Genomic DNA, 14,400 nt, shown 5'->3' with positions numbered 1-14,400 from the left:
GCTGATTTCGCAAAGCTGCTGCTATATCAGAGCACCCATGCACAACTTTCTCCCAGGTGGATTCTGAACTTATTTTGTAATCAGATAAAATAATGATCACCTGTATGATCACACCCAAGTTGTTCACCTATTGTGCCTGCAAAAAAATAATTTCAAAAGCTCATCTGCTCACCTTCACATGCTTTTCCATCCACAACATTAACAATGAAGTAGTGACAAAATCAGAAAAAAAGCTTTTAGTGCGTATATTTAGCTGCCTTTATAATACAGACTTCTCCCCATGATTTATTGAGTAACTATATAAAAAAGTTTTGCAGCAGCAGAATTAATACAACCTGTGCAACAACAATAAGGGTCAGGCTTTTTGGCAACTTCACATAATTAGCTCAGATGTCACTTTAAAGGGGCAAGTGTAAAGATTTGAAAAGATCACTCATTTCACTTGCTTTAATCCCATACACCCCTGCTCTTAGCAAAATAGTATTGAGTGTTCAAATGCAACTCTTGAAATTACAAATACAGCAATAACTCATTACAGAAAGGGAAGGAAAACCCAGCATAGTTAAATAGCAAAGTGCTTCTGTATGGCACAATCCCCAGGACTCTGCTGCACAAGGGCCTTAGATTTGCATAATTACAATTAATTTCAATTGAGTGTGTGCAGAGTTAGTTACTCATGGATGGTCCTCTCAGACTTTAAATGAGACTGAATGGAAACTCACTAGATTTCAGTGTGGGCCCTACAATTTTTTTTTAAAAAAAAGAAACAAATTCCCTTGTTAAACAATGAAAGAGTAAAAATGCACCAATTTCTACAGATTCAATACATGTTTACAAACTCACTGCTACACCACAAATAGAATGTTCAAGTTTTTTTTTTTTGGGGGGGGGAGCAAGTCTAGTATTTGGCAGACAGGATGGAATTACTTGAATTTCTCAATATTAGAAAGATGCCTTGTCCATTTACCCCGAATAAGCTGTTGGAATGAAGGAGGAAATAAATTGGAAATACAGAGTGCCAGAATATAACCACTAACGCTCTGAAATTATAGGCTCAATTCAGGAATACTGCTGTGATGACTCAAACACCAACTCACTACTGAGTCTTTGTTTCTGAATGACTAAGTCCTTATAGCGTCCATCCAATATGTTGGCAAAATAGTAGCATCATAACCTACTTTAATACAGTTGTGTGCAAATTTCAGAGACCAGAGAGATCTCAGTATGTCTTAACTTTCCCTTTAAAAAGAATGGCTAAAGGCTTATGCCTTTATTAGGAGCACCAAAACTGAAGTCACATAGGAGAGGCAGGTAACTTTGGTTGAACTTCAATCAGAACTAGCCACTGCATAAGACTGAGGAAGAGTCCATAGAGAGAGTGCCAACATTGGGAGAAACATCAGGAGAGAAATTCAGAGTGATCATACTGCTGATAAGATTTGCTGGCAATATTTTTAGCACGGACAGTTGCTTTCAAGAATTGTCCCTTTCAGTATACATGGATTCGTTGAACTTCATAATTTTTCAAACCAAGTTTTGCACTTTCAAAAAGGCTATTATGTGAGTGGAAAAGCTTATTGGATCAAGAGGTCTCCTCATTCATCCAGTCCTCTACCCTTAGTGGTAAATGTCTTATTAATTCCGCAGCCTGTATGTACAGTTCCTAAAGATCACAATAAGCAGCATCTTTCTTTAAAGCTCTTCTTGTTCTTGCTGCTCTTCTTGCCATTCTTGTCTTTGTTTTCCGACATCTTCTTGGCTCTAATCTCCCTCATTAGATCAAAGAATACCTAAAATGAAAAACTGCACATTAATAACAGAATTTTTTTTAGCATACAGGGATTCAGCCTATAATAATAATATACAATATGTTGTTTGCTTTATAATAAAAGTTAAAATTACCACAGGAATAGACCTTTTTACCGTTGTTTTAGATAGATTTAAAATCTAAACACAAGAACACAATGGAAATAGATACAACAGGTATCTACAGGATATTACGTTTTGTCGATAATGAAGCGTTTTAATGACTAGTAAATCAACACACTTTTTTATTACTTTCCCATAAAGATCCAAATTTAGCACGGAATACATGGATTACGGTGGAATCTAGAATTATTACTTTTGCATGAAGATCCAAATTTAGTGCAGAATACGTGGAATCTAGAAGAATTCTATAGGAACATTTTCCTATGGACACACGAAAAGTTTAAATGGAGACCTAGCCTTTATGCATACTAACATAAAGCTTAATGACACATATTTAGGATGAAGAACTTGGGATTCAATCTTAGTGAGCTTCTGAATTTGCTGACAAGATTTTCGGAAATGAGATCTGAAGCACAGATTATATTGCAATAACCCCCAATGCACTTTTTAAAGAAGTTTTGGTGATCAAGAGCAACTGAGGTGGTTACCTTTGGAAGGCATTTAGCAAGGTTGCAAGGAAACCAGTGCTTCTCAATTAAACTCATGCCAAGTCATTATATGCCATGAATATACTACAAGATGTGTTCAGCATGGTCATACTAATATTCATTGAACCCAGCCACATAACACAATTTGTAGTCGGAGCATAATTTAAGAGGAAAACCAGCAGCCAAGACAGGAATCCTGTATTCTCACATAAAAGTAGCAAGTTTCCTTGCTATCCGAATGAGAGCCCTATAGTTCTTAAACACAACTCCCCTCAAATTCTCCATAATAAAAGGAGTCCTCAAAGGGCAGAAGTTTCTTGCTTTGTATTTATCCACAACTGCAAGTCAGTAACCACATTTAGAAGGCTGCTGCCCAAAACCAACTTAGTACTTTACCTTATCTACATTTGCTCTGGTTTTTGCTGATGTCTCTACATATTGCACTCCCCACTCGTCTGCTTTACTTCTAGCCGCTTCTACAGGCACTTGCCGACGGTCTTCCAAGTCAGATTTATTTCCCACCACAAGTAAAGGTATCTTGTCCTCTTCAGCTTTTACACGCAGGATCTGCTCCCTAGTAAAAAATATTAAACACAAAGCAACTGAGGTGGCTATCATAGCAATTTCCCAGTAGTCTAAAACTATGGAAAATGTACAACAATTTATTATTTCACATGCCAAGAAATGATGGGAGCATTTCTGAAATAAATAGAGGTTTAAAATTCTTCGCTCAACTAAAACTACAAAAGAAATGTGTCTCAAGGAAGTTGACAGAGATAGTGTGGGCCTGGAGACAAAGGCCAAGAAAAGTTGAACGAGTTTGATAAGTTTAGCCAGAGGTTATGATAGACGTCTTCAACTATACAAAGAGCTGCCACACAGAGATGAAGAAAATTTGCTTTTGTTCACTCCAGACAGTAGGGCATGAACCAATGGGTTCAAATGATAAATGAAAAGGATAAAACTAAACATTAGGAATAACCTATTGATGGTACAAGCTGTTACAACAGTGGAACAGACTTCCTTGAAAATTGGTGTAATTTTCTTCATTAGACATTTTTAAGAGAAGGCTCAATAGCAAACAAACAGGGATACTGTAATAGTGTGTTTCCTGCATTGACAGAGGTTGGCCTGGATGACTTCTGAGGTCCCTTCCAAAACTAAGATTCTGCTGCAAACATTCACCCCAAGAAACATCTAAACATACTTAACACAAATATTGCTAATGTTCATTTGTAGCCTTTATACCTTCAGATGTGCTCACTATTTTCCTGTTCCAACTGCAGGAACAAAATATTAAGAAAGTGAAGCTCAACACTTAAAATGTTGTCCCTGGGAGGCAGGGCAGGGCAGGGCAGGGCAAAGATTATTTTACCCTTCAGTGGCAAAAAATAAGAAAACGTCTGTGTTACCTGGGTCAAATGAATTCCACCCAGGTAACCACCTCAATTTCACTATTAGTTACACTTGTAAAATGATGTTCACTTTGGCATATTATTCAGTTCATTGGACCATATTCCTTTTTTGACACACAAATACAGAAAATGCCTAGATATCACTACTTACCTAAACTCTGCTGTTGCTGTAAAGGATTCATGCTCAGTTATGGAGAAAACTAGGAGAAAACCCTCTCCACTACGGAAGTAATTGTCTCGAATAGCTGCATAATCTTCTTGTCCAGCTGTATCCAAAATATCGATTTGTACTTCCTCACCATCCAAAACTACTTTCTTTCTGTAACTATCAGCTTTCGTAGGTTCATAGTCTTCAACAAACTAAGAGTTATAAGAGGAGTAATTAACTGCAGAGTACCCATACTCAGCTTCTGATACCTGATTTTTGTCAACTTCAGCCCATATGCCAATAAGGATTCCTTCAGCCCATATGCCAAGAAGACTAGACATCAAAGACCAATATGGATGGGTTATCAAATTATCAGTAGTGACTTCTGGGAACAATATAGCAAAATATTTTACCTTATAAGCCACCTTATATTTGTGTTCTTCAACCTTGGGTGCCCTGATGTTTTTAGACTACAATTCCCATCATCCCTGATTGCTGGCTAAGGTGACTGGGGATTATGAGAACTACAGTCCAGCATACTTTAGTTGAGATTCCAGCATTGCAGGGGGTTGGACTAAATGCCCCTCAGGGTCCTTCCAACTCTACAATTCTATGAACATCTGAGAACCCACATGAACTGTGACCAACATGTAGGTCTCAAGCGAAAGACAAGATACTATTTATACGTCCTCTTAGCAAAATATGTTGGAAACCAACTATCAAATCTTATCATGCTTCTTGGATACAAAGTATTTTCTTTCGTTGTGCTATTTTAAGGCTGCGGTTTTGACTCTAAATAGCACAGGACACAATGCTAAAAATGCTTCCTTCACTATGGAATTAGAGTTGTGCAGTAAGACATTAAGAGATTATACGGGTGGGGCTGGAATATGAGATTCTCAGCAAAAAGATATATAACATTTTAAAAATATTTATGTTTCTTTTTGTGATGGGAAAGGACAATATCATTCCCTGCAAGCTCCCACCCAGCTTCTGAGATTTCACACTGTTCAAACATCGCCCTGGTCATTTCTATAGATAGAAGTTTTCTTGAGGCGCCAACCCAATTGTCAGATTCTGTGCTTCTGCAGCACAAGCATGGAACCACAGAACACACACAGCTCTAAGTGACATTTGATGTACTATTGTTATCATAAAGTATTTATATATAGCACAACAAATTCTCTGGAGTGCTTCAGACAGATAAGAGCAGAACAGCCTACTTGAACCTCCAAGTTTTTGTGAAAGAGGAACTTAATCTCTGAACTAAAGCTGTAAATGCAAGAATTCAACAATATAAAATCAGCTGTTTTACTGGCCCTGCTATAGTTAATGGGGTTATAGCTCTTTTAGGAAGAAACTTCAGTTTTGAAGAATAATGCTTTTTTCCTGTGTTTCTGAACCAATCTACGGCTGTGCTTAGTTATTTCATATTAAGGAAGCAAAGTGCAGATCCAATAATGGTCCACTCCACTGTAATTGAAAATGTACACATAGATCCCAAATCTTACCTCATCATACATAAACTGAAGTGTAAGTGCTGATTTGCCCACACCTCCGCTGCCAACCATGATTACTTTGTGGAGGGCCAGAGAGCTCTGGTTTTTTGCCTTGTTAGCAGCCATTTTTCTGCACTGTTGTCAAGCACCACCAAAGCAGACTGATGAGCTAAAAGGTAAGAAACAGAAAACGTGTTTGGTATGTAAATCAAGTATTTAAAATTTAGAATCAGTGTAGAGATTTATCACAACACCCTTTGATTAATGCTTTTGCTCTACAGTATTAACAGTGCACACCTTGGTAAGCTACAGTCAGGCATAAACTATGGCTTACAATGAATGAGCAGTATTGCTGGATACCCTGCTCACCCTGCTCAACTGTAGCCCTGCCTACAACTGCAGCAAACAGGTCATGAGGCTTGGCACACTAGGCAGACCAGCATTCCTGTCCCTCAAACAAACCATGAGTGGGAAGCAACAAGCCCTGGTTTATGTTTCTGGTTTGTTTGGAGAAAAACAAGTCACAGGTAGTGGATCACATGACATGTGATGCTAATTTAGCCCTTTGGTTTGTTTTTCTTTGCTGCAGCCAAGGCAGAATGAAGCAAGTAAAATTTGAGCAACTCCAACACACAGCTCAACACACAACCTGCAACTGTTAAGTGAAGAGACCAAAGGAGCATTTATGAACTATCCCCAATTTTACTGGCCACAACATGACACCGAACCAGAGTGCCACATTAACTAGTCTCAAGTTTGTGTGTTCCCCATTCTCTCTTCTTCGTCTGGCTCATCTACCAGGTGGAGATTGGAAGCAGCCACTTGTTTTCAACCAACTACAGTTAATGGCGGGATCCAATGAAGTAGTACAATCAGTTCAAGGACTTCTGGCTGTGTAATGGACCTTCTTCTTCCTCTTTTTGTGTGCTGCCAAATCTCTTCTGGGTTATCTCCAACCCTCTGCAGCAGATATGGGGAGGGGCACACAGAGAGAGGGTAGGGAATTTCTGTTGTACAAATGGAAACCCTTGCACCAATGGTACTACTACAATGGATACCACCAAGATGTGTTTCCTAAACAGGGACATACATTTTAGTTTAAAATATCAAACTAGAGCTGTAAAGGTCTGTCGAAAAATAAAACAACCCCATGGAGGACTAAAAGGACACGGTTTGGTAGGGTGCAGCTACTGCATGCTCTCCTCTCTTCATGCACTGACTTATGCCCAATTCAGAATACATAAAAAGGGTTTCCATAGGCTGTGTTTCGGAATGGACCAGAAACTGTCAAACTCATTTTACACCAAATTTAGGTATATTGCATGGTATAACCATCTCAGGGAAACAAACCACTGGAGTAAAGTGCCCCCACATATCTATAGACCCTTCCTGCATATCCAGTTTATAGGAACTCAGGATAAGCAAGACACCTTTGAGATGATTTCCTATCACTGCTTAAGAAGCATTAACTCTGCATTCACTTAAACCACACATTTCCCTTAACCCTTGAACAGAAATTTCCTTGAGACACCTTACATTTTTAGAAGCTGCTTCGTAGTATGAGGCTCTTTATGCAGGCAATGTTTATATAAATACACCCAAAGAGATGGATATTACATTATTTCAGTACAACTTAAATCAATTTTAAAACAATCAAATGGCTTCAAGAGTCCATTGCTTTCCATTTCATTACTTAGTATCTTAAAATAGAATCTGTGAAGTAGGAAGCAAACTACAGTTAAGCGAGCATGCTCAATCATTCTCATTTTACTTGCCATGCAGCTCGCGTTTACAGACTTTCTCCAGCTACAATGCAACTGAAAGCAGCCATTCTTCAGAGGGCCTTTAGTTTATACAGATACAAACAGAACTCCTTTGTGAAACCCTTCCAGTAGCCAACTTCTAAATTATTGGTTGAAATTTTAAACTAAATATATTCTGTATAAATTGCAATACTGTAGTGTGCTGTATTTTGTATTTTCATAGTTCATGTATGGCACAGAAAGATACAGAGACTATGAAGTCACATGGTTCAAGTTACATACATTATGGAGATCCAGAGTTAACAACATGTTTAGCAGTTTTACCAAAATATAATAATGTTCTTAAGAGTAATTAAAGACCACTGAAAAAGAAACACCTGGAGGATTGAGGACCCTAGATGTTCCAGTGACAACTTCAACTGTCTGGTAACCCCCTGACTCTGATCAGCATAAAACAAATCCATGTACAGTGGTACCTTGAGTTTCAGACGCTTCAGGTTACAGAGTCCGCTAACCCAGAAATAGTACCTCGGGTTAAGAACTTTGCTTCAGGATGAGAACAGAAATTGCACAGTGGCGGCACAGCAGCAGCAGGAGGCCCCATTAGCTAAAGTGGTACAGCAGGTTAAGAAACGTTTCAGGTTAAGAACGGACCTCTGGAACAAATTAAGTTCTTAACCCGAGGTACCACTGTATCAAAGAGAGCTTATAGGCAAGCCTAATTGTTCTAATGTTCTCCCAATAAGCATGTATAGGAGCTCTCCCACCACCAGATCACCACACAATTTTCATATATACATTGTTAGAGAATGTGTGTGCATGTTATGCCAGGGCAGGTGACAACACTAATAGTCTACTGTGACTAACTACCAGAAAAGCTGAAGCACTAAACATGTACTAACAAGTGATCGGTTTAGTCACCATGTATTTAAGAACACTGTGTTTGCCACATGAGAGAGAGAGATATAGAGAGGTGGCCGAGCAGCCTTTAATCATTCAAGAGTACATTTATTCAAGTGAATCATTCAAAGGCAAGCTATAAAACTTGGGCCAGGCTGTAAGTACTGTACTATTAAGTTTAAGTCAAGGGATTGCCATTTATATTATGATTTATATTATGAAGAGATACTTCAGCTGTTCAAATGATTACCTTTTGCTGCTCTTTATATCTAAATAAATTAGACAGCTATTTTTGCTTCTCTCCTCACATCACTTAGCCTTGAACAATAGGTCAGAACATTAAGAAAGCCCAAAGGGTAATGCTTTATATGACAGAAGTGTATTGATAGATTAAATTAGAACAAAGCTAGGCACTTTTTTGTCTATTCTTATCTCTCAATGTTAAACAGAAAGAATATTTTGCCTTTCAGTATTAGGCACAAATAGCTTCAGGCTTGGAGTCCCAAGAGTTTAATTGAAACCTATGTAGAAGATAGCCTTCTATTGCAAGCCAAGTCCTTTTTTAAAAATAATAATAACGTATGCATTCTGAGCAACAGAGTGCATACATTTCCCAAGCTGATTTTGTTTAAAAATGCAAATTTCTTCCTTAACCTAGATAAAAAATGCTGAGCAATAACCAAGGATACCTGAATCCTCCTACATTAAAAAGCCCACACACAAAATGTTGTTGCCATGGCTACATGCCATCATTCTGCTTTCTTTCTTGGGACCATAATATTATTCACTGAATCTAAAGGAGCATTCTACCCTTTTTGTCGACATAAACAGTCAAGCTTGCTCAGTGACCAAATATAAAAGTTTAGGGAAATACATGCTCTGGGCTCATTAGTGATACAATCAAAACTGGCATATCAAAGAGGAAAAACTAGTTTATATCAAGTCACCATCAACTCCACAGAGCTCTGATCTTGAAGCAGTGAGTCAAGCATAAGGAAATGCAGCCCGGGCCAAAATAGGATGCAACATTGTGTGGCAGGCATTCATTTCCCCCTGTTTTCATTAACCTGAGTAACTGTTTTGGAAATTTCTCAATATTGCTCGGCCACTGACTGGGACAGCCTATTTCTGAGTCTCAAATACTTTGAGTACATTTCCCATGAAGCCTCAAAAAGGTACAACTACTAATTTAAACAAAAATACACAAATGAACTAAATAAACAAGTAAAATGTTTATTATACCTTGGTAGGTTATATGCAATCATCAGGAAGCTGCTAAGTATTTTTTGTTGTTGTTTAGACATTTGTTTTAGCAATATGATAGCAAGTCTAAAATAATTTATTATTACGTAAATAGTTTAAATATTTATTTAAAACAGTAAACTGTGTTTTAATCCAGGAATTTGCCATTTTTTCCTCAAAGCATCAGGGAAGGGAGAAACAGCAGCAAAAGAATGGGGAAATCCAAAGCCCTGCCTCTCTCATGTTTGTCAATATAGACATGGCTGGAGGAAAAATAAGTTATGCCTGCTCCAGGACGGCATTCTCCTACCCCTGCCCCCTACAATATTCTGGCATCATGTTAGGGGAACAGGAGGGTTTGCATATTCCCACCAGCAGAGGCAGAGCAACTCTCCCTCTCCTGTCCTGGGATGCCACTCCAGAGACTATAGCAGGGGTTGCAAACATGGCACCCTCAGGTACGTCTGCAGAGGCCTTTCCTGGAACAAACAGAATCCCATCTACTCACTGAAATAAGACCAGCCAAAATAGTAGGATGCAGTGTGTAACTGGTTGGGGTGTTTGTGTGATGCACATTTTCTCCAACATTTTCTCTGGGTTGCAAACATGCACAAGCCCCACAAAAGCTTGGTGATCTCTGGACCATAGAATTCTGTTCTTTTGTTAAATTTATCTGTACTGTTACGCCCAGTTTAGCTTCCGAAGCAGTCATTTATGCAAAAGCCTCAGTAGCTATTTTCACATATATACATAATTGTACATTCTCTTCCACCAGTACCTTCAAATCTTGCCTTGGGCAGAAGCCTACATATTTCATCAAAATAAGAGATTAAAAGTTGTCATATTTGTGTGTGCTTAAGAAATAATTTATTCAGACTGACAAGGCTGAATGTTTACATCAAGTTGATATATACAACTGAGACAACTAAGCTTTTTTAAAAACAAAAAACAAATCAAAACCCCGGTTTCTAGTTGCAGCCACGCTAGCAAATATTCGTTAGGCTTCAAAAATAACACTAGAAACATAACACACACAGTGGTACCTCAGGTTAAGTACTTAATTCGTTCTGGAGGTCCGTTCTTAACCTGAAACTGTTCTTAACCTGAAGCACCATTTTGGCTAATGGGACCTCCTGCTGCTGCCACACGATTTCTGTTCTCATCCTGAAGCAAAGTTCTTAACCCGAGGTACTATTTCTGGGTTAGCGGAGTCTGTAACCTGAAGCATCTGTAACCTGAAGCATCTGTAACCCGAGGTACCACTGTATTTAAAACATTTACTTACAGTCACCAAATGTGATTCTAGGCTTCTAATCCAAGCTTGTGCACTGCTTATTTACTCCACTAACCTACTAACCTGAATCTCAATCATGTCATGAACCTGCAATGTGCATCACACTGAAGGGAAGTGTAATTCAGATCAAAACACTCCTCTGCATCGGATTGCACATTTATCGTAAGATACAAAGCAAGAACCTATCCAGCAGACAAAACAACCCACTGCAGACCTTATAACCGTAGGCCAGTTTGGTTCAATGTTCAGTTCAGATTCTTTCTCACTGGCTTAAATTGAGAGTTTACATCAGGAAGATCCATAGGAAATGTGGATCCATCCATCACAGATGTGATGGATGAAGGAGGAAAGGATGTGTTCAGTTTTAAAATTAGTAGTATGTACTGTAATAACCAACCAACATGGGAATTTACTTTCCATCTAATTGGAAAACATGCCCAGTAACTGCCAATCCATCCTGCACAGTTCTACCAATTTTAAGGTACATTACATTATCATCATACTTTGTAGGCAAAGCTACAGTCAAGGCTACAGTATGAAGGGAATGTAAGTAACACACATATCACACAGCACCACCTGATAGAACAGTAGACACAAGCTTGCCATTCGAAAAACGTTTACATTAGCAATTAATGGAATAATTCCTCTACAAGCTGAAACTGTAAATCATTTAAACTTTCAAATTTACTACCAGGAGAAAGGCTGGCACCAGTAGGAAAGAGATTGTTGGCAAGAGATTTGGATTTGTTCTTCTTTTCTTCTACCATGATGTATTCATCTATTAAATTGAGCAGCAACCTTACAGAAAATAACCTCAGCTACAATATCCATTGCAGCTTTTTACAGTGATTTAAAGAAGTGAATTTTCTTAAGCCTGCCAGCTTCAGATTTTTTTTAAGAAAAGGAAACTCCACAAATTAGCAAGTATTTGATTAACAATAATAAGCAGTAGTTAATAGCCACTGTGTTTCTGTGCAGCTGCAGAAAGAGTATTAAGTTTCCAATTAACAATGACTCAATGCTTGGCTCCTATCACATGCTCGGTTAAAATCTGCATAAACATCATGCCTTTCTGGAGAAGGGCTTTAAATCAGTACAGCAACCCTCAGATTTAGACAATCTGTGTCAGCTCCTAATCCAGTGGGAAAGGAAAGTCTTCTCAAGTAGCAGTTTTCACTGGCATCACAAGCACCCTAACTCAAGCCTGTCTATCCCTTCCTTTACATAGAATCTCTTGTGCTGCTTTCTTCTCCACATAGCTCAAAATCAACATTGTGCATCTAAACAGCCCCAGCTAGGATGCCACAGCAAAAAATGTGCCCAGTGAAAGGACTTGCACTGAAGACAGACAACTACCTTTCCATCACACATACTTATGGATCTGGCAGTGTGACCATAAAAGCAGACCAGTCTTCTCCACCCAACATTTCAACTTATATTCCATACAAGATTTGATAGCAAGTATTGTTGGGCCTCTGGAAAAGAATAACAAGGGCAAAAAGAGCTGCATCTATAAGCAGCAGCTTCTCAATGTCTTTCACCACATATTCTTATCATTTTTGTCCGAACAAGAGTTTCATGGGACTAAAAATATATATGTACCCAGTATTTCTTAAGAACCCTTACCACAAGGTTCCGGAGCAGGTTACAGCAATATGAAAATACAGTATTAAAATCGATTAGAACAATTTAAATGAAAAATAAGGTGGGTCCATATAACAGGTGTCAAAAGCCAGGATAGAGCAATAGCAATTCAAGTATTGCCATATCCATGTTACAGAACCCCAATCCATATCTGAAGAACCAGACAAGCCCAAACAATTGAGTCAGCTATACTTACAATTTGGCCACATCATATTTCAATCGATGTATACAATTATAACCTGGCCAGAGAGGAGGAATTTCAAGTACTCCTGCCCAATTCTATAAATACCCTGCACTCACAAACTCATTACAATAACCTTGGCAGATCCAAAGTCTGCTCCTGCCTACTGACCTCCCCCAGTAACTGAAAGGGGAAATCCTCTTTTCTCACAATTCGTAATCCAGATATACTGGTTAATGACCCCTCTTTCCCTACACTCTTTACTTTGTCTCAAAGCGTTCCCAGCTCTACCCCAATGACAACTATACAAAGATCCCTTCTAGCCAACCTTACAGGGTCCACACGCAGGAAGTGGATAATATTTACAATTCATATAATATTCTATGCAACGTGTGTGTCGCAAAATGCAGATGGCGGAGACCTGAAAGTGACCCTGGGATTTCCCAGTTCATGGCACCCCTAACCATGTCTACACAGAAGTTAGTCTCAGTGAATCAAATGGGATCAACTGAGGACTGCAGCCTTAGCTTGTTAGACACTAAACCAGTGAACTTGTGGCCCTCTGCTGCCCTTGACCATTAACCTGCTTCTCTGGGCTTGATGGGAATAGCGTCCAAAAGCAACTGAAAAGTCAAAGGCCTCCCATCTCTGCATTACACCAACTCTCCACAACGATGCCACGGAGCTTCCACCTGTTGTTTGCCCCCAGCACATGCTATTTCGAAGGTATCCTGCCTCTGAACACCCCCCAAGGCATCGTCTGGCTTGAGGTCGAGAAGCCGCACAATCCCGCCCCTCTGCTGAAGCAGCCCAGGCGGACACCATTTCGGTGGCGCCACCAAGGAAAACACTCGGAACTCCACAGAAAAGGGAAGTGCTTAAAAACAGAGCAGCAGCACCTCCATCTCTCCGCCAGAAGCAACCCCACGGAGAGCTATGCAAAGAGATGGCAAAAGTCTCTCCAGATGGGGTAGCTCCCCCCCCCCCTGCACCCCGCGCCACACGGACAACTTTCCCAGGTCAACAGCTGAGTTTCTCTCCCCCCTGCCACACACATCACACCCTGGAAACAAGGGCACTGAATGAAAAAGAAGCTCAATATCCCCCCCCCTCCCTTTCCTTTCGCAGTTTGCAGCAGCGGGAGCAGCCCAGCCAGCCGCCCTTACTTACTACAACGCCACTAACCACCTCTCGCCTCATCCTCCCTGCCTGGGAAGAAAGAGGGGAACCCTTTGGAATATATGCATATAATAATTAAATGACCCCGCCCCCTCACCTCGCTGCTGCTTTTCTTTTTCTTTTTCCCCACCTCCGGAGCAAACGAATCTCCCCTCACCTCCCCGGGCTGGCAACCTCCAGCGCCGCCGCCGCCGCCTCGGTTTTCTTAGTGGGGCGGGTGCCGCTGCCGTGCTGCGCGCGTTCCACACCCGCACGCCCTCGCGCGCTCCCTCTCCCAGCAAGACCGCCCCAATCAGTGAGAGCGCGGCTCCGCGCTAGCCACACACGCCCACACACCAGCCCGCGAGCGCGAGCGCCAGACCTTCCTGAGCGCGCGCGCGCGCGCGATTCCACCCCACCCCCGCCATTACCACCACGGAGCAAGCAAATCGACTTCCAGCGAACGCCGCATCTCCAGCGTGTGGGTGTTCCTTTAAAAAAAGGAAGGGGAGGAGGAATCCCGCCCCGCCCCTACCCTCGCGTTCACGCCCACGTCCTTCCCACGCGCATCCTCGTATCACCTCCAGGATCCTTCCGTACAAGGGACGGGGCGGGACGTTGGTGGCGGTCACGTGCCACGCTCTGTCCAATCGGAGGCGGAAGAGGACGTTTTCACACATTCACATGATTCGTTTAAAACGAGGAGAACGGAGTGGGAGAGGAAGAAGTCAGGGATGAT

At 40.6% G+C, this 14,400-nt stretch overlaps 1 protein-coding gene across 5 annotated transcripts in view; it reads right to left on the bottom strand.

The window, feature by feature from the left end:
* Positions 1-229: 229 nt before the first annotated feature.
* The window catches only part of RALB (RAS like proto-oncogene B), a 31,637-nt gene continuing 17,466 nt past the window's right edge, over positions 230-14,400 (bottom strand). Inside the window, exons 1-5 of one of the 5 annotated variants that reach the window (XM_079969554.1) lie at positions 14,093-14,222; positions 5,492-5,648; positions 3,984-4,192; positions 2,814-2,991; positions 230-1,790 (exon numbers count right to left, since the gene is read on the bottom strand). In XM_079969554.1, the coding sequence (XP_079825680.1) occupies positions 1,671-1,790; positions 2,814-2,991; positions 3,984-4,192; positions 5,492-5,605 (621 nt within the window). In that variant the 5' untranslated portion in view covers positions 5,606-5,648; positions 14,093-14,222 and the 3' untranslated portion in view covers positions 230-1,670. Of the gene's footprint in view, positions 1,791-2,813; positions 2,992-3,983; positions 4,193-5,491; positions 5,649-10,892; positions 10,994-13,779; positions 13,981-14,092; positions 14,223-14,400 lie in introns of those variants that run through there. The other 4 variants (XM_079969556.1, XM_079969552.1, XM_079969555.1 and 1 more) reach the window with 4 other exon arrangements.

The sequence above is a fragment of the Podarcis cretensis genome (assembly GCF_951804945.1).
Source record: "Podarcis cretensis genome assembly, chromosome: 1".
Taxonomy (NCBI): domain Eukaryota; kingdom Metazoa; phylum Chordata; class Lepidosauria; order Squamata; family Lacertidae; genus Podarcis; species Podarcis cretensis.
The sequence above is the reverse complement of the archived record's forward strand: the minus strand, read 5'-3'. Positions and strand labels throughout refer to the sequence as shown.